The 23,234-nt window shown below is 39.4% G+C and overlaps 1 protein-coding gene across 2 annotated transcripts; it reads left to right on the top strand.

Moving 5' to 3' along the window:
* Positions 1-847: 847 nt before the first annotated feature.
* Positions 848-22,752, top strand: dpf3 (double PHD fingers 3). Of its 2 annotated transcripts, XM_055044410.1 has the most exons (12): positions 848-950; positions 9,119-9,279; positions 11,153-11,260; positions 13,518-13,651; positions 13,966-14,061; positions 14,869-14,941; positions 15,349-15,390; positions 16,246-16,383; positions 16,461-16,589; positions 18,908-19,020; positions 19,166-19,247; positions 19,400-22,752. In XM_055044410.1, the coding sequence occupies exons 1-12, from the start codon at positions 919-921 to the stop codon at positions 19,465-19,467; spliced, it is 1,176 nt and encodes a 391-aa protein (XP_054900385.1). In that variant the 5' UTR covers positions 848-918; the 3' UTR covers positions 19,468-22,752. The 2 variants fall into 2 exon arrangements, with proteins under 2 accessions (XP_054900385.1, XP_054900386.1); XM_055044411.1 differs by lacking the exon at positions 15,349-15,390.
* Positions 22,753-23,234: the final 482 nt, after the last annotated feature.

The following is a 23,234-nucleotide window of genomic DNA, read 5'->3' as shown; positions in this document are numbered from 1 at the left end:
AATGAGATAGAGAAATGTTGCTATTCTTTTATTCAGAAGTGAATTTGAAAAACGTCAGTTTAAAAAAACAAAACAAAATAAGCCTCTTTAATTTCAGCATCTTTGACCTCTATAGTTAATTAAAAAGGCTTTATTGTTCCCCCCCAAAATTCCAGAGCATAAAATTAATAATTTATATTAATATGACGACTTTTTGGTGAATAATCATGAGGTTTGCCTGACTTTCATCTATCTATTTCTATGTAAGAGAAAAAACCGTATCAAAGGGGATGACGATCTACTGATGCTACTGATGATCACTGAGTTTTGAGCCATGTCCTTCCGAATCACTTAATAGGTTTTAACAAGGTTTTAGTCATAATTTGACCAAATCTAGGTTTCCGTGAGGACGCGTGATATCCGAGTGTCTTTGAATGCAGCATGTTTTTTCCTAAGCAATTGCTTTATAAAATGTTTAAAAAATATATGTTGAAGAATAAAACCGGACTCTAACAAACACAGGCGCCCGCCTCCGTGCTTCATTCATATGTATTCTAATATAAGATACAATAAATAGGAATGAGTTAATGCTTTTTCGTCTGGCAGAACCATTATAGGATTAGACGATCGAACAACGCCCTAAAGGAAAGCCCACGATGTTAATTACTCACATTGGTCCTAAGTTTTTGGGTTAATTTAAATACATATTAATCAACTTTTGTTCCAGAGGATGAGTCCCGTGTGGGGTCTGTTGACATACTTCTGTTGAAGCCACGCCCAATGTCTTCATGCTGGGGTTGTATTGGCACGGAGCGCAGTAGACAGGACAGCATTGGCTGTTGTATTTTTTTCTACTTTCTTTCTTTTTTTTTTTTTTCATGACGGTCCGAAACTGCACAGAGATTTGGAATATTACATTACAGCCTTGCAGAGCGAAAGATGGCGACTGTCATTCATAATCCATTAAAATCGTAAGTAGCATTTATTTATATGTTCCAGGGCCACATTATCATTGTCACAAACTAAAAGGGGGGCGGGAGGAGGAAACAGCGATGATTTCTTTATATTGTGCGGCTCATAAATACAGATCAGGCTCCTCGCGCACTTGAACGGCTGCAGATGTTTTCAGGTTCTCTTGCCCTCTTGCACGGCCGTGCAACCCCGGGAATATGAAAGCGTGCACAATATGCAAAAAAACAAAAAAAAACAAACATGCGATCGGAATTGTGCACTTGGTAGGAAGTTCTCCACTTTATGAAACTTTGCATTGGAAAAACCACACGAGTTGCATTTGCATTGGAGAAACCACACGAGATACATTTGCATAAAACTTGCACTGGTGCAAACTTTAGCTCATCCTTAAAGGGAAAACAAGACTGCGCCCACCTGCTTGTGATGTGGGGACGCCGGGGGATCAAATATAAATAAGATAAACTATAACTGTTGTATTTTCAGAGTATTTCCTGTGCATAGTCCCCACTTTACTCCTATTCTAAAGAAGCCATTCGTTTTTTGATTTGAATGAGAGATTATTATTCTCTGTCTGGATGAATGATCAGGTTCCTTCATTTTCAAGCCAGAAGCCTAAATGTTTAGTGCCAACTCTGGCTGGCCTTTGGAACTGTTTGTCATTTCCGTCATGACAAATGTTCAAGCGTGATGTCCCCACCACCTCCACGCTTCTTCAGTACTGGTCTGATGTTCTTTCAGTGGTGTGCAGGGTTGTTTTTACATTCAGCATACTATATGGAATTCTAATTAGACATTTATAAATTAGAATAGCCTTTTCTGGAGTGATTTCCAGTTCTTTCCAATGCCACTGTTACAGTATTTGTTCTCCACTTGACTGTGACATGTCTTCACTGCGTTTCCCGGAACATCTATTGCCTTGGAAATTTATTGGGACCCTTCTCCTGATGAACGCATTTGGTCGAGAAGATCCCCGAATAGAGTTAAAGGAATCAGCGGAGGGAGCTAAAGATTAAGGTGATGGCACGGAGGTCTTCCAGCCTCAAGGATGTTGGAGTGCATCACCACAGCTAAATACCAGTGAAAACATTCAGAAAAACCTGCCATCAGTTATTTACACGAATTGTTGCCATGCCAATAAAGGTGCCTAATTTTGTTGTTGTTTTCCAAAACTATAGTCCTATTATTAGCTTCTTATCGTTTGTGTGATTTCCTGACAGAAGCAAACTTGTAGCTGGTGATTTAAAAACAACTTCAAATTAAATTCTGTCATACTTGTGATAACTAGTCTTACCTGTATACTTAATGACAAAAATAAAATTACATTTCTTGTCATTCCAGTTCTACCCTAATTTTACTGCTGCTGCACAGTTAGCTGTCCAGGAAGTTAGAAAAGCAGCGGATTAAAACTCTTATATACCAAAAGTCGTTGGGGTGTTTATTTGGCAACTTTGCCAAATAGTTTCCATAGAAAGTCCTTTGTAAGAGTGTTTTCAGTAGTTTTTAGTATAATCTTTAATAGCCAGAAGGGTGCAAGTTCCTACAGTAAGGATTATTTGCAGTATCCACAAAAAGTTATAGTTAGGTTTATCAATTTATCCTCCAGCTCAAATTAAGTCACTACATTTTGAATTCCGTTCTGTGTTGTGACATCATTCAATAGTGTGTCCCTCCTCATAATGCACACGTTCTGTGTTTTTATTTATTTATTTTTCTATTACACAAAATACTGTAATCCCCGCACTAGCCAGGGTAAAAGACAATGCTTGTATTCCGTCAAAGCAGATTAGGATGTTGACAGTTTATAGCTTTTGTGTATGTAGAGCAGCAGATTAAGAGTGTCCCAGTATTTTTCCTGGGTCCATCTGTCAGGAGAAAGGTATTGGGTAAGAAAAGGAGAGTCATAAGGGGGGTCTGAGGGAGGGAGATCCATCTGCTTTTCACGAGAATTGGACCCACATGTGATTTCTGAAAAAAAAAAAAAAAAAACGGGGAAAACCCTGTGCATTACAAACCAGGCATGATGTATTTTTGCAAAATATTTGGTAACTTTGGTTTGAAGCTGTCAACCAGGCTGCCTGCTTTAAAATAATAAACAGCCCTGTTATTCTCTGATAGATTCATTAAAACTATCAGAGCCTGACAGTCACTATGTGTGTCTGGCCTTCTCAGTCATGGTTAGCCATACACATTGTCTTGAGGTATTAAAAAAAAAAAAAAAAGCAGGTACAAAGACCCCTTTGTGATGGAAACCTGGAGAGGCATTGCAGGGTTGAGGTTTAATGAGGAGCTGACATGAGAAATATTTAAATAAGCACGGTAATTTATATGCAGAGATGTGCATATTGCATGCCCTGCCGACATCCCGTGGTCAGGTTTGAATTTATAACGTAACAAAGAGTGCGGGTAGGAAGGCGGCTTGCCGGCGTTTCCATGAGGATTGGGAAGACGTGGGCTGAGATTTGAAACAGCTCGATACGAGAGGAGCGAAGGGTTCACGTATTGGGGTTGTATTTGTTGTTTACATGTGTCGCCCCTCCCCCTCACGGTTTGTAGAAGGGGGAGTGAGTGATGGAGGTGGTGGTGGTGTGTGTGTGTGTGTGTGTGTGTTGTGTGGGTGTGTGTGTCTGGCTGCATTTAGGCCGTATTGCATACATCCATAATGCAGCCAGAGTACAGGATTGAACCCTGGCTTTTGTTCATCCAGAACGCGCAGGAAGAGTTTTTGGTGGTACGGATAGATTTATTTTTTCCCCGTTCTGCACATAGAAACAGCTCGATTTTCATAAACCCTGTCGTCTTGTACAATTTTATTCATTTCTGTTGGAGCATTTTTCTTTTTTAACACGTTGCAGCAAAACCATCTCGATCTAGGTCCCAGTCCCCTCATCCTCCGTATCTTCTTTCCTTCCTCCATCTTCACTTTTTCTTCCTTTTCATTCCCAGTGTGTGGCGTAAAAAGAATGAATGCATTCATGCATAGACATATCTGTGCATTTGAGAAGGAATGACTGTGACATGGTTTGAAAGGGAACACGTGTGCCCCAGGTCATGTCAGACCCCATCCGCCCCCACACCCCGCTGCCATTCCACCTTATCAGCTCTTCCTCCTCCCTCTGTCCCCCCTCGCTCTGCTTCGCCCAGTCTTCAGACTCCAAAAATTTCCACGGCTTTAATTGCCCATATGTAGCGTCTGCCCTCGGATTCCCCTGAGGTTTCGCACTCATTCAGGGTCACATGCTGCTCATGTTTCTGTATGTCTACAACGTTCCCAAGCATATTTGCTTGTCCCACACCTAATTCATAGGGTTTTAATGTATCGACTTGCAATTTAAAGCTTTAACTGCTTGATGTTTTTTTTTCTTTTAGAAATACATTTGTACGGTCAGACACTGATGTTGGACCAAAAAGAAACCGGATTTAAGGGCTTACCGGAAAAAGTGAATACAAAAGTTCCAGCTTGGGAATTTTGAAAAGCAAAAAAAATCAGATTAATTGCATTAAAATGTTTTAAAATGTTGTATAATTGTATAATTATGCATAATTAATTAGCTAAAATTAGTGTGTTAAAATCCTGGCCTTAATATTTATTACAGTTTTATCATATTTTATGTTTGGCCCTTGATTCAGAAAGTTATGTTTTTGTCTTTAAACTAACAAAGGGACTAATTGTTACTCTCCAATCTGGCAACAAATAACATTCCTTGTCGACAACTCTCTGTCTTTGCTTTGCAAAGCCATGTGCATCTGGCTTACACTCGGGTCATGCTTTGCAATTTGATTGTCTAAAAATGACCTTTATTTATCAGATTCCAGATCTCTGTGGAGTATTACAACTTACAATTAAATGTAGCACCCTTACATTTTTCATGCACATTTATTTTCCCCAAAGTCCTTTTTTTTAAACATTGGGGAGCAACAAATTATCAGTAATTTAATACTCTCAAGGGTTCCTTTATCTGCACCAGAGGCATACATGATACCCTTGTGCTGTCACTCAAATTCTCCGTGTTTTGACTGTACTTCTGAGGAAGTGAATTCCTAATACATCTTTAACTAGAATTGACCTCATAAATGTATGTCTATTACACACATTGACATACAATCTATGTATATTATGGACATATGGTTTTCCCCTGGTCTGCAAGATTTAACTTCACTTTTTACGCATTGGATGAGAGCTGTTCACACATACTGGCCGTCATAATTAGAGGATGAAATTACTAATTATACATCACCAGGCTCTTGCAGGGGTTTAATTAAGTCCAAATGGCGTTTTTGACAACATCTGTTGTTACATATTAACTATCTAACCATATATGGCTATTTTAATGCGGTTTGTCGGACGCCAGGTGGCTTAGGACAATGCGCGATTAGTGACCAAAATGGTTTTCCATATGTTTCCCATTCAAGTTTTGAAAACACCTCACAGACAAATGCACAGCCGCTCACTTATGTAAGAATCTACGCCGCTCCCCCGGGGAGACTGCACAGACGCTCGGCTGTTGAAATCAGGACAGAAACATCCAGCCAGAAAAAATGAAGAAGAAGAAGGAGATGGGAAGAGAGACACGAGGAGAAATGCCTGCAGGTTGCACACACACACTTCAGTTCAGGCGACAAATAGTGACAGCTGATATAACGTCTTAACCTCTGGGAATGTGAGTTATGTGACAGGAAGTCTCTTCTGAAGACCTGCATTGTGACTGCTGCTCTCGTACAGTATAAACACGTGTTGGCAAAAATCACCAGCTGCATTCCTCGTTTCTGTAGGTCTGTATGACCTAAAACGTCTGCCAACAACTTCCACATGCATCTGTTGCCAGAAACCACATGAGGTTGAGCAACTAGCAGCTTTGGTTTTCTCTTATTTACAGTCGCCTCTTTTAAAGATTCATACACTGGGAACAGACTTACTGTAGCTTGGGTTGAACTCATCTCATTCTCTGGCATTTCAAGTGGCTTTTCGTCAAAGAGCAGCAGTTTAAATGTGTTCTGAGGTGAATAATATGACGGGGATCAAACTTGTTCAATCTGTGAACTGCTGGAATCGCTGAAGACTGAAGGCCACACAAGATATGCAAATTGACTTCTCAGCGAGATGGAGAAGGATGCTGTGAATGTGAATTTGTATGCTAATTCCAGCTTCATAAAAATATTTCCCCTCAGTAAAAATATGCAGTTGTACAATTTGTTTTTCTGCAAAATTTGTTTACCATTTGTTTTATCATTTGGATTCTATTTGTCATGTGGCGTAAATGGTCTTCAGGAGTGCTTAATATAAATGCTTGCATTTTATAATAAATAAAAAAACCCACAAACTAATTAGTAAAGGAAAAATGATAGGTCTGTGAATGCTTTTGGCACTCAAATTAAGTTATTTTTTAAAAATGTCAGTGTGATGCTATGCTACTGTAATACAATTAATCAAACACGGATGCCAACAGAGAAAATGTCCCCGGAAAGGTCTTTTCTTTTCAAATAGCAGTTGAAGTAATTGTCGTGTTATGTAATTAATGCCATTGCTAATAATATATCACGACCAAAATATCTTTGGGTCAAGCAAATGATTCACAGCCATGGCCTATAGCGCAGTATTCTAGTAGAAAGTAAGGTAAGAAATGAAGTGACTTCTGTAGTTTCTCTTTTTAGTCACATTTTCATAAAACTTTCTATGCATTTCCGTATTATTTTTTCAAATATTCATTCCATTGTAATCCTCATTCATCCAGTTTCCAAAAGGTATATAAAAAAAATATTTCTGATTGCGCTCAGACCATTTTGTTGTCATTTGTAGCAAATGCTGAGCTGTAATTTGCATTGGGAAGAAAGGGAAACTGATAAGAGGGACATTAGTCTGCTCTCCAAATGTCTCATACATAATTTTATGAGCGTTCCCTTCTTTCCTCCTTATGGTTATACCTTTATGTAATATCTGTTTTGTTTAGCTTCTTCTGTACATAAATACTTAGATTAGTAATGTCTCTACCCTTCCATCTCCCCCCACAAATCTTCTTGATCTGTCATCGTAAGTCAATCATTTAAATTCAGTTTGTTTTTAAAAGAGCCACTTTGTAACAGATCCCATCTCTAGAGTATTTGCAAGAAAATATGTCCAAAATATTTCAACCAACTGCACTGTAAATCATATCCAGACCAATGCAATGCAGTCATAGAGAGATACTCGACTCAACGACAAACTTTCTTTCCCCTGTCATCTCCACATACTGCAAAATTTTCTTCATTAGTGCGAATGTTCTCGTTTTTACCCATCGTGCCATTTTGTGCATATCTGTTCCGAGTATTCCCAGACTCCTCGTCTGCGTCGGTGATGGTCAAGCAAACTGACGTGTGTGCACTCCGTAAACCGAAAACCAAACACAGCCCTGACAGACTGGCTACACTAAACTCTCAGAGGGCTGCATCTGCTGGCTTAAACAATGTCAAGTGGAGACAATCTTCAACATGACATCAACAGCCGAGTCTCTTTTGTGTATTTCTCACGTCACACAGTTTGCAGAAGGCGTTGATCTTGGTGGCATTTCTCCATCTTTAATTGTTCTTCCCCCGAAACCCCGATGAACGAAGCTGAATCGGCACCAAGACCGTTTTTCAGCAGGATTTTCAGTCTGACATGTGCACTGACGTTTCATTTTGACAGCTTTGCTTGGTTTGTTTTTCTCATAAGCTTTTCTCTTCTCTGCTCTAATTGTCAGCTCTAATGCCTTCACTCTAAATCTTTTTAAGTCCAGACTCTACGGTACATAGACTTGAAAGACCTGAAGCGAACTTATTTATTATCTTCAAGTCTTTTTTTCCCATACACATTGCCTTGCTTGCAAAACACTTTGATCTTTTTTTTTTTTTTGTATTTTATTATGCTGCAATATAAACTGCAGAGTTTCCCCCAGAGCATTATAAGCCTGGCGGGCCACCAGGACTCCCAAAACCTTAGAAATGACAATTAAACATTTGCAGACTGTTTTTGTTTGACTCAACCCTTGAATTTCTTTAGTTTGAGCTATAATGTTCTTTGAGATCTTTCACTCTACTTCATGTCATCAGACAGAATTTACACCTATTTTTATGCTACAGGTCTGGCATCAATCAGGCACGTGTGTGGTTTGTGAAACTGAGCAAAAAAATGTTGCTGATCACAGTTAATTCCTGATTTAACAAGGAGGCAATTGTGTTTTCACAAAGGGCCAAGTTAGGTTTGAAACCTCGGTTTTGTGGTTTTCTTGTATTTTATTTCTTCCTGAAATCAACGCAATAGTTGGATGATCTGAAACGTCTATGTTTGACAAAGAAAAAAAACGTAAGAAATCTGTGGGAGAAATCCACCCGTTTTCCCATTAAAGCAAATAATAATATTGATCTTGGTACTATTTTTTATTTACTACATTAATATTTTGTTTTTGCAGCACTTCTTTTTCACTGCAGGCCTATATGATGAATTTATTCTCTGATCAGAGCATCGTCTTCAGCGTGTTTGCTGTGTTCCTTCTGGAAGGCTTTTCCTTTTGACAATTTGCCTGCTTTCCACAAATATTTGTCTTGTCCGCAGATTCTCCCACTTGATTTGTAGGTCTCTGCAGCTCGTTCAGAGTCTTGGGTGGTTCTAGATTAGTAAAGGGGTGGCAATTATTTTTTTGCAAGGCTCTGTAAATTTGAGCAATGCAGTCAGACAGGCCACAAACGTTTTTTTTGCCATCTATTTTAATTCTAAACAAAGTGGCCGACTGATTTGATTTAACCCTGAAAGAGAAATATTTTGGGCATAAGTCTTAAAATTGTTTTGAGTTTAAGGTGATTTGGGAAAGTCTGCCCAGCAGCACATGGCATTGCCATTCTGAAAGAAGCTTTGGCATGTTATGAATTTAATAACAACAGCATGTCATCACAAAGAGAAAGTGGAAATCACAGAAGCATGCTTTATACTGCTGTGATTGATAGCACAAATAAGACTATAAAGTTGCGGGTAGGTGTTTTTTCATCAAATAAACATCTTAATGCAGCACAGATGTTGAGTGAATGGGGTAATTGTTGTAGAACAAAATGTAAATGAGCCTGATGCATTTTGCTGTGTTCTCGGTTGGCTCCGTAACCGTATACTTGCAGTGTTGTTTGACTATCTGCGTTCTTGTTTTCACGTTTTTCCCGGATCCAGGCTGGGTGACCAGTTCTATAAAGAGGCCATTGAACACTGTCGCAGCTACAACGCCCGCCTCTGTGCTGAGCGCAGCGTGCGAATGCCCTTCTTGGACTCGCAAACTGGCGTGGCACAGAACAACTGCTACATCTGGATGGAAAAGCGCCACCGCCGACCAGGTAAGAAACTCTGCAAGGGCCAAGAAATCTGCCTGGTCCTGAAAAAAAAAAAAAAAAGAATCTCAGTTTCCCCCCCCTGCACAATCGCATCTGGGTACATTTTGCAACCCACTTGAAAATATCTGTATTTAATTTTGACCTAATTCGACCTGAAATGTGTTACTGTGGAGCTTCTGCACAGGAAGAAGAAGACTGTCTTTTGAGATAGTTCAGTAGTTATTGTCCAATACCTCCAAAAGAAACTCTGATAAAGTCTCAGCCAAAAACCATACCATTTTGCAGAAATGGTAAAATAGATGTTAGTACAAAAACAAAAAGAGTTGTTTGTGTTAACTCGCGAGCCCTGCAACACAGCTTGTTACTGCAGCAAATTAGTAAAGTAGTTTCAGGTTTTATTCTAATTCTAAAAGCAGGTGACTGCTAAAGTTAGTGCTTTATGCAGTTGTCTTAGTTTTGGGGGAAATTACAGATTCCCCACAAATGAAGCAATTGTCTCAGAAGTCTGCAGTCTGATCTAGAAATAAAAGCACACCTAAGCTAAGATTATTTGAATTGCAAGTCTAAAACCAGTTTCCCATATGCTATTCTTAAATTCTGTCGAGCCTGTTCTTACTGACTGGAGCGGCTCTTAGTGGGGTCTTCTGCTGGTGTAGCCCATCAGTGCTTCCATGTAGAACCAGTCTGCTCATTCTTCTCTGACCCCTATCTACGCAGCTGCTTGCTCACTCTATTTATGTTTTTCTTTTTCCCTGTAAAGCAAAGATTTACGTGGGTTGAAATCCCAGAAGGTCAGGAATAGATGAAGTAATTAGACCATGCTAGAATCAAAGAATCTTGAATTCCCTTTCTTGCCACCCTGATGATTGGTCTCAAATTCAGCAAGTCGTGTTCTGCCCATATACAAGTCTGAATGCAGTGAGTTGCTGCTGCATGACTTACAGTGAGTGGAGTAACAAAGAGTAAAATCAAGAACATTTGTAAAATGCTAAGTAGTGGGTGGATTTTATCAATACTCTGATTCTGTTTCCAGGCTTAGATCAACCCAGGGAAGCATGTTAACGCATTACGTAAAGCTAATAGACATTTGTGGTAAAAGAAAGCAACCCTTAAATATGTTTATCTCATGATGAGGTGCCCATCAGTGATTTATCCTGAATCAAGTGTTCAGAATTCGCCATGCGCATGAGGGTCCTCTGTGCAACTAAAGGGAACAATCTCCTCCTTGCTGAGATCTGGACATAAATAGCCCGCGCTCCATCTTGTATGCAAAGCCCTTCAGGCCACACCCTATACTTTGTGGCAGACCTAACTCGCAATATATGCATTTATTCTGGGTTGATGCCTCCACCTCCTTCTCTTGATTTTTTTTTCTCTTTGCTCATGTGGACATAACTGAGCCCCCTCTGCATCTCCCTTCTTCTCTGTTTTCTCGCAAGATAATGGGGGGAGATAATGATTAAAGGCAGAGAAATGATCAAATTCACTAGAGCAAAGTCTGATTTTAAATTTTCATCCCTTTGCTTTAGAATACGGGTTTCTGCCCCACTAAGATGCAAACTGGAAATTCCGAAACCAACCAGAAAAATCTAAAACAAGGCAACAATTTTAATGGCATCTGACCGGAGTCAGGATTTTTCTCAAGATGCTGACCACTGCACTAAACATTACTGAAATCTGGACACAATAAGTGCAGGGGGGACGAAAGGGAGGAGAACGGGGGGGAAAACAAGGAGTCTAAGTGTTTTTCCGTGTGTCTGTTGTGCTTGGACTCAGTGCATAAATTGTTAAAATCTTGGCAGAGGTTGCTCAAAATTCCTCCACAGGGCCTGCATTAACAAGTATATGGCTGTGTGTGTTTTGTTTCCTGGTCCAGGCCAGGCGGCGGGGCAGATGTATACGTACCCCGCTCGTTGCTGGAGGAAAAAGAGGCGACTCCACCCACCCCTGGATCCCCATCTCCGCCTGTGTGAGCTCCGGCTAGGTAATTCAAACAGCACAGCCTGGCCGATTTACACACAGACGCTCAATTAAAACCCAGAACACTGCGAGTGGCGACTCTGTTATCCCATTTTGATCCACGCATCGAGTTATTTTTACATGCAGCTCTCACTTTGACATGCTTCCTGGTGCTGCTGTGTTCCTGCACTCTGCTTGTTTTATTAATTCTTGCTATCAGGCCATCTGGCTCTGGTTAGCCTCTCTCTCACCAGGTCCCCAGGTTCATTTTTTTTCCCTTCGAATCAATGCCCCCTCTCACTGTTCTGTTGCTGTAGACACATACACGCACGCTCGTATACACCCCCACACATGACTCCTGCTCCCCCCACCTCCAGCACAGGAGCACCCTCCCTGGGCCTCTATAATCATTTGTCCATGAGGCATTAAAATGCAGCTTAGCCTTATGAGACGGCAGTACATGCTTTATTTTGTCAGTTCTCATCCCTTCGTGCGCATGGCACTTTGTCTTTTGGGGGGGGGATTTCAGAAGTGGAATACCAGGGAACCCGATAAGAGGAGGAATGAAGGCGATTCTTTGTTTCTGCTCTCTGCCACTATTGTTCCCTCTTCTGTGTCCTCCAGATGCAATATAATACTCCAGAGCGTTCTGCAAAGAATGATTTTTTTTCTTTACGCGACGGAAAAGGGAGTCCTTCTTTGTGGAAGAAAAAAAAAAAAAATGCATAAGAAACTCCCCCCAGAGCTGCAACCAACCAACCTTTAATGCCAAAAGATGAAAAAGCAATACTGGTTATTTAACTATTAAAGCTGGAAAGCATTTGCAGGATATTGTGCAGGTCGGGCAAAATATATATGATACCACGAGAGGGGAATGTGAATTTGTTCCTGCAGAGTTTTATTGAGTGCTTCGTTTCTTTATTACCTTCTGAATAAAGGGTTGCCTATATGCAGAGGTACGCAGAGGATTTCCTTAGGAATGAATGCATAATGGTGATTTCTCAGTTCTTCCTAATGTACATTTGCTGCTCTGTGATATCGGAGCTCATCTAAAAGAGTCTGGAACCAATTTGTTGTTTTCAGGCTCAGGAAAATTCACAAGACCATCGCAGTGTTCTGAGAATAATTAGTTGTATGAGAGAAATGTTAAATATTAAGCTTAACAATTCGGTTCGCTGCCAGAGCCGGTTTTCGACATCCAACATGAGCGGTTGCCCAGGGCGGCATGAGGAAGGGAGTGCATGATCACAACTTTTTGCACGTGCAAGAAAATACAATTGGCCCGACTGACAGAGCAAGTTTCTGCAGGGGAGTTTCAAAACAGTGGAAATTGTTACAACAGAAGATAATAATAATAATAATAATAATAATAATAATAATAATAATAATAATAATAATAATAATAATAATAATAATAATAAAAGAGAAAAAAACACTTCCTGTAGAACGTGCAACAAAAGTTTGGCTTTGCAACAGAGCAATGCAGTGGATCTTTTCTATCTTTGCTGATAGAAAGATCTCTACCTTATAGAGATATTCTGAATGAGTCTCCTCTGAGCCCAACCCTGATTAAGAACAAATAAAACGTTCTTGCAAAAGTTTGCAAAAACTTCGATCCAGGGCATTAAAATCAAACTTGAACTACAAAAGCGATTTTGAAATTGACGGATTCTGAGTGAAGCTTGAGAAGCTTCTAGAACTTCTCAAGCCTTCACATGACCTTCCCTGACCCCCGCTCTGAGTAGAGTTCAACGTCAAGGGTTGACGATAGAGGAAAACATAAGACTCGAGGTATTTGATGGAAGTTCCCACAGGTGAAAAGCAATAAAGGCTAGACATGTTTGTGCTGCTGCTGGAGGTGAGGCGGGGGTTAGCACATGAAGAAAATGCCCCGCAAGTCTTTCTCTGAAGTCGTCGGATACCAAAAAGACTAAAGGTTTGGGTGTATCGCATGTTAAACACTAGGAAACTTTAAACACACGTCTCTGCTTTCATCCTATTTTCATTCCGCTTTTAAAGTTCAAAGAGGAGCAATGTAGCGAGTTTGGGCTTTCACAAATCCACCTTCACAGAAATTAATAAGTAAGGAGTGACGGGGCTGATGATGTGCCTCTTACCTGGTCTTTGAAGTGCAACTGAACCTGGAGTTTATATTTTGATATCGGAAGAACATTTGCGCTGGCTTATCACGTAACACAAGCAAGTCCAAACAATGGTTTGTGACATTGTGAAACCAAATCTTTTCTTTCTGTTGCTCTTCGTCCTTTACCCTTCCTCCACAGAAGCTGACCTGGCGCCCAAACGTGAGGGGCCTCCGGGGGAGGCCACCGCCCTGGAGGCGCTGTTGAGAGGGGACAACGCATTGGAGAAAAAAAACAACCTCAGTAAAGATGAGGAGACGCTTCTGGAAATACAGGTAATTTTAAACCAACCCAGCATTTAAATGAATGACTTTCTTTCTCACCTCTGTAGTATCTGCCTGGTTTACGTGCCTGACAAATGACTGCCGTTTGTAAAAGTAACGTTTCCGCTGTGCCTGCATGACAAAATCTGTAAAATCCATTAAAAGTGTGAAAAGAAATTTAAAAAATAGTGCCTTGCCACCATGATGTGTTTTAAGTCTACACAAACCTTTGTGCTGTATTTTATTTTTAGCTTGTTTTTCCTCGTCTTGTTTTATTTGAACCTGCTGCGGGTGTGTTTGTTTTTTGTTTTTTCTTTTTTTTGTAGAGAGTTCTGGAGGCAGAGGAAAATGGGGACAGTTTCCACGAAGATGAAGAGTTTGAAGCCGATACGCCAAAGAAAAAGAATAGGAATAGAGGCAAAGTGGGTAACAAAAGCCAAGAATATGTCCTTCAGTTACATTGCTTAAATATTCATATGCATTTTTTTCATTATGACTAAAAGATCAGGTTGTAAAGGTCTGCAAGCTTTACAGCCCAGAGAGCCGTTTTGCTCTCTGGACAGTTGAAGGAAACTCGTTTGGAGCTGCAAATGTCTCACGAAAAACACATTAAAAAAAAACAAAAGCGAAAGAAAAAACAACTTTTCAGACAAATACCTTCTCTAGGAAATTTCTTATTTTATATAACCAGCATTTTAATTTCTATTTTAATGATTTCAAATAATGATAGGCATAAAAGAGGATAAACATCTTCATATTAAAAAGCACCACAAAGATTCCAATTTAATGATTAAAAAGATATTACCAGTACTCATAGTGACATTCGTTGTGAAAATTCAGTACAAATTCAGTGCAGGAAAAGTTTGAAAATGGTTAAAAGCCTGTATTTGAAAAAAAAACCAGGCTTTTAACCTGTATTTAACCTATACTGAGTTAATGTATTTTAAAAACATAAACTGATTCCTCTTAATTTTTAACCAAAGTTATTGGTAGCTATTGCAGAAAGTCCAAGAAGCAGGAACACAGGTTGCTGCTATCCTGTGCAATTTTGACAATGTGTGGAAGAAAAGTGGAAATAAAAGCCTGAACTGATATAATTTTTCACAGAAACCTTATATTTAGTTCAATAAATGAGAGCAGTCACATGAACTAAACTGCTATGATTTTTGCTTTAACCTGTAAGCGCAACAGCGTTGCACGTGTGATAAACATTTGTTGTTTCCTTGCAGAGCAGAGGATCAACTCGCAGAAGGACAGAATCTGTTAATGCAGAAGACCTGGATAAACCTTACATCTGTGACAGTAAGGAGACGCAAGACATGTCTCCTGAGTTTATCATTTACCCTGTCAGCCCGATGTTATTACACCCCTCCCGCAGAAGTTCCCATGACAAAAAAAAAAAAAAAAACGATTCAAAATGTTCAAAGAGAAAATACATGTTGATGAAGAGCAGATGTAGCTTCTCAAGTCTCTTAATGTCATCGCTCCTTTTTTTTTCTGTTCCTAAAATAAGCATGTAAAGGGACTCTGATGTTTATGCAGAAATGACCAGCATGCCCCCTTTTTGTACCTGGACGAACCCCTCCCTGCCCCACCTCCCAGGAGTCGGGTTGTTTGTGGACTGAATCTCATGCAAATCGGTTTCATTTCCATTTTTTTGTTTCATTCTCTCTCCGTCATGGTTTGCTTCTGTGTCTCCTCTGTTCCAGATAGGTACAAACAAAAGCATAACTCAAAAAAGGCTGAAGAAGGTATCTGAATTTGAACTTTTCTTTCTCCCAGCTCCATGTTATGCCGCAGTGATCAGCCTTTTTGCTAACAGCGCAGGAATGCCTGAGAGAAAACCTCTGATGCTGTGTGCTTGGGCTTCTCTTTGTGGATTCAGTGCAAGCGATGCATGACACTAACGCTTTGCCGTGAGCTTCTGTCGCTACCGGTTGCAAGTTCTGGTGTGACTTCACCGACAGATGCATGTTGCGTCGGTTTTTCTAAAGCCGCTGAGGAAGTGTTTCCACTGGGTGCGATTATTTACTGCTTTGTGAACTTTATGAAAGTTGAATTGTGCTTTCTAATCAAGAAATCTTTTTTTTTGGGGGGGGTAACAGAATTGGCTGCTTCACACATCACACTACAATTGCTAAGCACGGTGGTGGAGGAGTGATGATTCGATTTGATGAGTTGAAACTCCTTTATGCTTTTCTACAACAAAATAGCTGTTTGAAAATTGTAATTAATTCAGAATCAACGAGCTAATTTAGGAATTTAAGGCAATCTGGCAAGCTTTCAATATTTTTGGCATGGAAATGATTCCATTATTGTTTTGTGTTCTTTTTGGTTTTGATTAATGGGTTCAGCACAATTGGATGCAGGTATAAAATAAAATAAAATCATAAAACAGTCTAACGAGTTCAGGTTTTCATGCTCATATTCATAAAACAAAAAAATAGAACCAGATAAACTACCAGTACATCCAAAGGTAGTTTTTAACTTTTGGGTTTCCTGTTTGCTGTTTTTTGCTGTGGCTTTGTTTTTACATCCGCCTTCATTAAGCCAATACAGACCTCGGATGGTGAATCGCTAACGGACACGTCACGTTTCATCCGCAGTCTGTGGGAAGCGCTACAAGAACCGTCCGGGCCTGAGCTACCATTACACCCACACTCACCTGGCCGAGGAGGAAGGCGAAGAGGAAAAGGACGCAGCGACGGCTCCGCCGTCGCCTCACAGCTCAGACAACCATAAACGTAAGACACAGCGCTCACATCTGACTTCGTCTCGATGAAAATATTCCTTTGTGATGTTTTCCTCTTCCTCTGGGCAGCTCAGAAGGGCTCTGATGGAAGCATCATTCCCAACGACTACTGTGACTTCTGCTTGGGAGATCAGGACGCCAACAGGAAAACGGGGCAGGCAGAGGAGCTGGTGTCCTGCTCCGACTGCGGTCGCTCTGGTGAGTTCGCCGCCCAAGATTCTTTTGCTCCCCAGAACGGCGAACGAGTTGCACGTTTTAAAGCAAGACAACAAAAACAGGGAAACCCCAGAAGGTGCCAGAACCGTTAGAATTTGAGATGAGTTGATGAGCGCAAATGATGCGACGCTTGAAAGTATTTGCCTCCTCACAGAGTTTGTGAGAATTGTGAATGTTTCAAATACATTTTAATGCTGGAAAAATCATATCCGGAGTGAACACAAAATGTGATCTTCAAACGATGATTCTTTTTATGTGCGGATTTACGTCGGTTCAGAGGAATTTTGGCTTGAGGCAAGTCATTGCGCTTTAGCTTGCGACATGCTTTTCTTTTTGCCTATTTGCTGTTGTCAGACAGCTTCTATTTAAGCAATGTCTTGACTCTACAGATGTGGCAATAATTGGGTCTGGATGTGGTAAATAAAAAATGTGGTCAATCGCATTTTAACAACGAGGGCAATTATTTTCTGCGTCTTGGGCCAGGTTGGTTTGGATGCAGTGTTTGGAATAATTGTGACAGAAAAAGGAAAACGGGAGAACTATGTAAGAGAACCAAACAGTTTTACACTGAGGTTAGCAACATTAATAATGGATTATCTTAATATACAACATAAGACTAGGATTAATGCCTCTACCAAGCATGTGTGGATTGTCTCCAGTACTCCAGCTTCCTCCCTCTGTCCAAAGAAAGTTAGGTTAATTGATTACTCTAAATTGCCTTTAAGTATGAGCGTGTGTGTGTGCATGGTTGTTTGTCCTTTGTTTCTCTTTGTTGCCCTATGACAGAATGGAAACCTGTCCAGCTGCCCCGCCTCTTGACCAATGGCTGCTGGAAACAGGCACCAGCCCCCTGTGACCATGCAAGGACAAGTGGGTGTAGATGACGGATTGGATGAATTATTTTTGTTTCTAAAATAATAAACCAATTTTGTGTGTGGGTGTGCGTGTGTGTGAAACAATTTAAAGTTACACAACAAAAGACTCGGAAGATTTATGAAAAAATGTAAAGATTTATCATAGATTTGACAAAGTCTGAACTTTAAAGAGGTTTTCATCCCTTTAGGGAAGCCCTGACTGGTTCCCCACCCTAAATGTTTTAGCATCCATTAAGCTCTGCTTGAAAGTCAGTGTACGTTGTGGAGGTTTCATGTTATAGACAAATACAAGTTGAGGTAGTGATGTAATGTGTTATTAGTTGTTTGTGCATTCGTATTTAGCCACATTGAGTCAACGTGGGAATATGACAACTTGAATATTAAGACATTTAAGATAAATAAATGGATAAAGCTCAGTCAGGTTCGAAGAGAAGCTCCTATCAAGGTCAATTTAAAACTTGCCACATAACAAGCATTTCTATTTTTGTGGGTTATCAATGACCTCAATAAGTGAGACTGAACAGATGAAAAAACTGATATTCCCCATTTTTAATATCTGCTGCTTGGTTTCGTTCTGCATGCCTCGTCTGACTCCATCCCTCTGCAAGGATTTCTGCTTTCAGATGACATGCCGTCACTGTTTGTTTTCTTCAGCTTCGTGCATTATGAGGCTGCTGTTGTGTGCATCTCTTTCTTCCACATCCCCCCCTCCCTATTCGCCCCCTCTGCTTTATTCATCCCTGCAAATCATATCTCAGATCACCTGCAGGGAGAAGGCGGAAAAATGCATTTGAGCGAATGGGCTTTGTCAGTACAGGAGAACAGCGAGCCAGTGTGACGTTGCCTATTTTCCTCTGATGCCAAGGTTTCCATTTTAGCTGGAAGACCACATTAATATCTTCACATTTAGACAAGTTAGAAGAACCACAAGCATCAATTTATTTTGTTAAGATTTTATGAGATAAACCAATACAGACAATTAAATAATCGCAAAGTAGATGGACGGGGATACGTTATTTTAGAATAGTGGGAAAAGTTATATTTTTTACATTAACAATTATTTGTATTAAGCATTCTCAAGCATGCAGAAAGATATTTTGTCAGATTAAAAAAAGAAGCCTTTCTGACCATGTAACACACTAAATTTGATGTTCACCTGAATGCACTACGATTACAGTGAATTGTGAGTATACGGAGGCTTTACACAAATTATTTACACAAAGGTGCATAGACATGTTCACACAGGTGAAATGAGGGTTGCATTAATTTGTAAATGGCATCAAAAACTCGAACGACAGAAAGTATTTTTATACACTAGAGAATAAACATCATTTAAGGTGGAAATTTCTTGTAAAATCTGTCCAATAACATCTCTCCTTTTGTTTTGTTTTTTGATATTTTTTTTACCTTGCTGCCCCTCCAAAGGTCACCCCACATGTCTGCAGTTCACAGAGAACATGATGCAGGCGGTCAGGACGTATCAGTGGCAGTGCATCGAGTGCAAGTCCTGCAGTCTGTGCGGAACCTCCGAGAACGATGTGAGCGTCGTCACGCTATAAGGCTTAATATACAACATAAGACCGGGATTAATGCCTCTGCCACGCACGTGTGGTAGAGTCCAACACGTCGTCGTGTTGGACTCTACCACATCTTCTGATGTCGAGTGTGTGTGTTTCCATTCAGGACCAGCTGCTGTTCTGCGATGACTGCGATCGGGGATATCACATGTACTGCTTGAAGCCTCCGATGACCCAACCTCCTGAAGGTGAGACAGTTTTTGACATTTTTTTAAACTCTTTTTTTAAACCAAAGACATCAAACTATATAGGTCATGCGCTTTATGTTTGAGAGAGGTGTCAGGGTGAGGCTATATATGGAAAGAGAGAGGAGAGATGATTTCTCACTGTGTCTTTCCAGGGAGCTGGAGCTGTCACCTGTGTCTGGACCTGTTAAAAGACAAGGCCTCGGCTCACATAGAAGCATAATAGAAATCATCGGATTCTTCACATACACACAGCACCATGGAAAAGCATTGCTACCCCTTCAGAGACCACTTTAGAAAACCTTGAAAAGTGTGGCATGCCCCAAATCCAAACTTTAGTTTGACTCTTTTCACTTTTTGGTTAGCCAAGTCCACACTCAAGTCTCTTGATGACACCATTCATCTGGCATCTTCTGGTGGCTTTCCTATCAACAAATCTAACATTCTCGCCTCTGGGTGGGCAGCCCTCAGCACCGCCTTGGCCGACTGGTTATGTTTTTATAATCTTTTTCTATCTCAACCTTATTGATATTAAAAAGTAGCCGAGTTTTGAAGGAAAATCTGCCGCACTGGATTTTATTTAGCGATATCAATGTAAAGGGGTTCGATAATACAAATGCATTCCACACAATACAAACTTTTACTTGAAAAAAAAAATTAATCATTTGCTTTTCCTCCCACTGCAATTATGCACTACTTTGTGTTGGCCAATCAAAAAAAAAAAAAAACTTTAAATGAGGACGTTACTTTGGCCGATTGTGGAAACTTTTCTGCCATTTTTAGCCGGGCACGGTACACAATAAGTGTTTGTGCATACTTTTTGCAGTTTGGTGGAGCCACACATGTGGAGGAAACTTTCTCGACAGAATTTAAAACCCACACAGAGATCGCAAACAGCTCTTGAAAAAACGCCTCATGCACGCATTCCAGTACATTAGCAGCTTCCTGTTTAAGAAGACAAACCGTTTACCTCTCGTGTAGCCAAGCAACTCTCAACAGATGCACATGTCATCAGCGTGCAACCTCGACCGCAGGTCAGCGAACAGCAGGTCTACCGTTCAAGCACATCTCTACCTCACCACCCAGTGGACGTCAAGGATCCAAGGCAGAACCGATAGCCCGCCGTTGTTTTTTGGTTTTCTTAAGATATACGTGACAAGTGTTTAGAAGGTGTCTGCTTCGGCGTGTCACTTCTTTTCCTCTGCTGCTCTGCGGTTTCCAGCCAGGAGAAAGCTGAGTGAGTTTGACTGATTTCTGTTTAAACTTCTCCCTCCAGCTCCGCTCCGATGTTTAGACTCTGCAGTGACATTCCTGGCTTATATCTGGGAAGGCTCTGCACTACACTTCCCAGGTTTTCACCGGGTCGTGTCAAACCTCGGAAATTTACGTGCAGAGCCGAAAGGAAATGAAGGGACTGAAAACGTTTTGATTATTGTTTGTTTTGTTTGTTTTTTGTAATCAGCGTCTGTCTTCTGTATCCTTAGAGTTAGTGTTATTTCTGGTGCTCAGCAAACAGATGATTTCACCTTTCTTTATAATTACGTATTTATATATTGCTGATAATCGCTAAGTCATGCTGTCAATGACCTCATTCACTCTAAATCACGGATTCCCAAACACTTACTGTTCCCATCTCAACAAAAGACTATTTATAGCACAACTGCGTCATCTTTTACAGATAAATTATACCATTAGTTCCATTTACAAGACAACACTGCTTAGATTATGTCCAAAGCATAAGTAAATAAAGACAAACAAATTGTAAAATATGACTCATCAGCTGTATTATCACTAAGCTAACGCTTCACTCCATCAGATTGTTTAATTTCACACATAATACTGGATTCTGTTAATCCCAAAGACGACGCCTCATTAATTAACGCTGATTCCTAATTTTTATGGTGGGAACCATTGCAATACTGCTAACTAAACTCTAGTTCTGAAAAAATGTGTTCTTCATTATAAACTCTCATAGCAATTGAGATTTAGGCAAGACTTCTTGGTGAAGAGGAGCAAAAGCTGCTGAAATATGCAGCTTACGAAACAAAACCCTCAGGCGAAGATGTATAGAAATGATTCATCGCTACACATTTATCCTTTTTTTTTTTGCAGAAGTAGAAACTCGTGCTGGAAGTTTGGAAAAGAAAAATCTTGACTTTGAATATATTCAGTCGGGAAAAAGACATTAAGAAATCCTTCTTGCTGAAGCAATCATTGGTGCCACAATAATTGGTATGTCTGTTATTAGTTTTATTTTTATTATTTTGCACTTAGAAAACCTGAGGCAGCTACAGACGTTGGTTGCTTAAACATTTCTGGGTTTATTTGTCTCCTATTCATATCATAATCTCAATGAATGTTGTGTTGAGTTTCAGTTCAGACAGAGTCTGCCAGATTTTTTAAAATAATAATCAGGGAACAAGAGAGTCAGGCCCACAACATCACAGATCTTCCACTTCAAGGTGTTTTTTTAAGTGGAAATAAAAATAAAAATGTATTTGGTAACATACCTACTTATGTACTGATCATGACAAATTGCGACAAAAGAAACACATTTCCAAATCATTTTCTTAAATATAAAACTTTTTAAGCTAATGTTTACAGTACAAAATGTATATATATGTAAGTATTTCTAGTGGCAATAGTGTTTACTGTATCTTTTTTGACCTACAAATGGCACAACAGGCTTGGCAGACGGAAAATTATGTTAAAACAAAGCTTTTGTACAAACAAGAGGTATCACTTCGACATAACCCCTAGGTTTGTCTCTGTGTCTCAAATATTTTTGGTGGACATATGTTTGTTCTTCATCCTGTGAAGTTACTCACACTGGGAAGAGTATGCAGAAATTTTACTGAAGTAAGAGTAGTGATACTTCATATTAGTATTATTTAAGCAAAAGTAAAAAGTCTGGCATAGTAAAACTACTCCTAAAAGTAATTGTTTTCTGAAAAGTTACTATAATGAACATATTCCTCTGTGGATTACTTGATTCACTTTGATGTGGGATTTCCTCTGCTGCAAAATAAATGGACTCAAATTTCCCCCATTGTTAATATTATATTAGCTGAGACGAATATAATAAATAAATCCAGACAAAAGATGGATTTATTTGAAAAACCTTCAAGCATTCTAACCAGAGGATGCGGTGAGTTTGAAGGGATGTGTGGATCAAATATTCAACTATCTGGAATATTTTGTCCTTTAATTGCAGTCTCTGTTTCGTCTTTTAAAGACCAAATAAGCAAATGCAGCATTTTAACATGCTGAACAAGACGTGCTTAATGCCCACTGCCCAGATATGCTTGTCTCCAAATAAGTCTGTCCAATAAGCAAAAAAGGAAGAAAAAAAAAGGGAAAAAATTAAATATTGTATTTGTGTCTCATTGTTGTGTGTTTGTTTTTGATACTGCCTTCCACGGACAATCAAACTGTAGCATATAATTAGTATATTAATAACAATGAAAGATTTCTTATGGCTAATAAAATCTGCGTTTTTTTTTTTAAATAAGTCAATGTGTTCTTTTGTATAATAATTTCACGATAAGATTTTGTGCAGCTTTTTGTTAATCTAAATTGTCAAATTTGTGTCTGAATAAAGACTTCTCCATAACTCCATGTTAGGAATGTTTTTAGTGGTCATTGAAGGATTTATGTCTGTATATGTATATATATATATATATATATATATATATATATATATATATATATATATATATATATATATATATATATATATATATATATATATATATATATATATATATATTTTTTAAATAAAATTTAAAAAATTATTTTTTTTAGTTTTTTTTACTTGAAGAAATACATGGTGTATATACTTGAAGAGATACATGGTGTTATTTTTTTACATTACCACTAGAGGTCAGTAATGAGCTACTGAAGATCTGTATGTCAGTGGTTCTCAAAACATTTAAAATAAGAAGCACAATAGGAAGTACAACATTTCTAAATTACGACTGTTGCCCTAAA

Source organism: Poeciliopsis prolifica, unplaced genomic scaffold (genome assembly GCF_027474105.1).
Source record: "Poeciliopsis prolifica strain line A6 unplaced genomic scaffold, Auburn_PproV2 SCAFFOLD020, whole genome shotgun sequence".
NCBI lineage: Eukaryota > Metazoa > Chordata > Actinopteri > Cyprinodontiformes > Poeciliidae > Poeciliopsis > Poeciliopsis prolifica.
The sequence above is the reverse complement of the archived record's forward strand: the minus strand, read 5'-3'. Positions and strand labels throughout refer to the sequence as shown.

What these genes read in the sequence shown, in the direction of transcription:
- dpf3 (XM_055044410.1), top strand. Translation starts at nt 919, where the DNA reads ATGGCGACTGTCATTCATAATCCATTAAAATC. An exon ending in AAAGCGCCACCGCCGACCAG is followed by an intron (nt 9,280 to 11,152) that starts GTAAGAAACTCT and finishes TTCCTGGTCCAG; the next exon opens with GCCAGGCGGCGGGGCAGATG. An exon ending in TAAACCTTACATCTGTGACA is followed by an intron (nt 14,942 to 15,348) that starts GTAAGGAGACGC and finishes CCTCTGTTCCAG; the next exon opens with ATAGGTACAAACAAAAGCAT.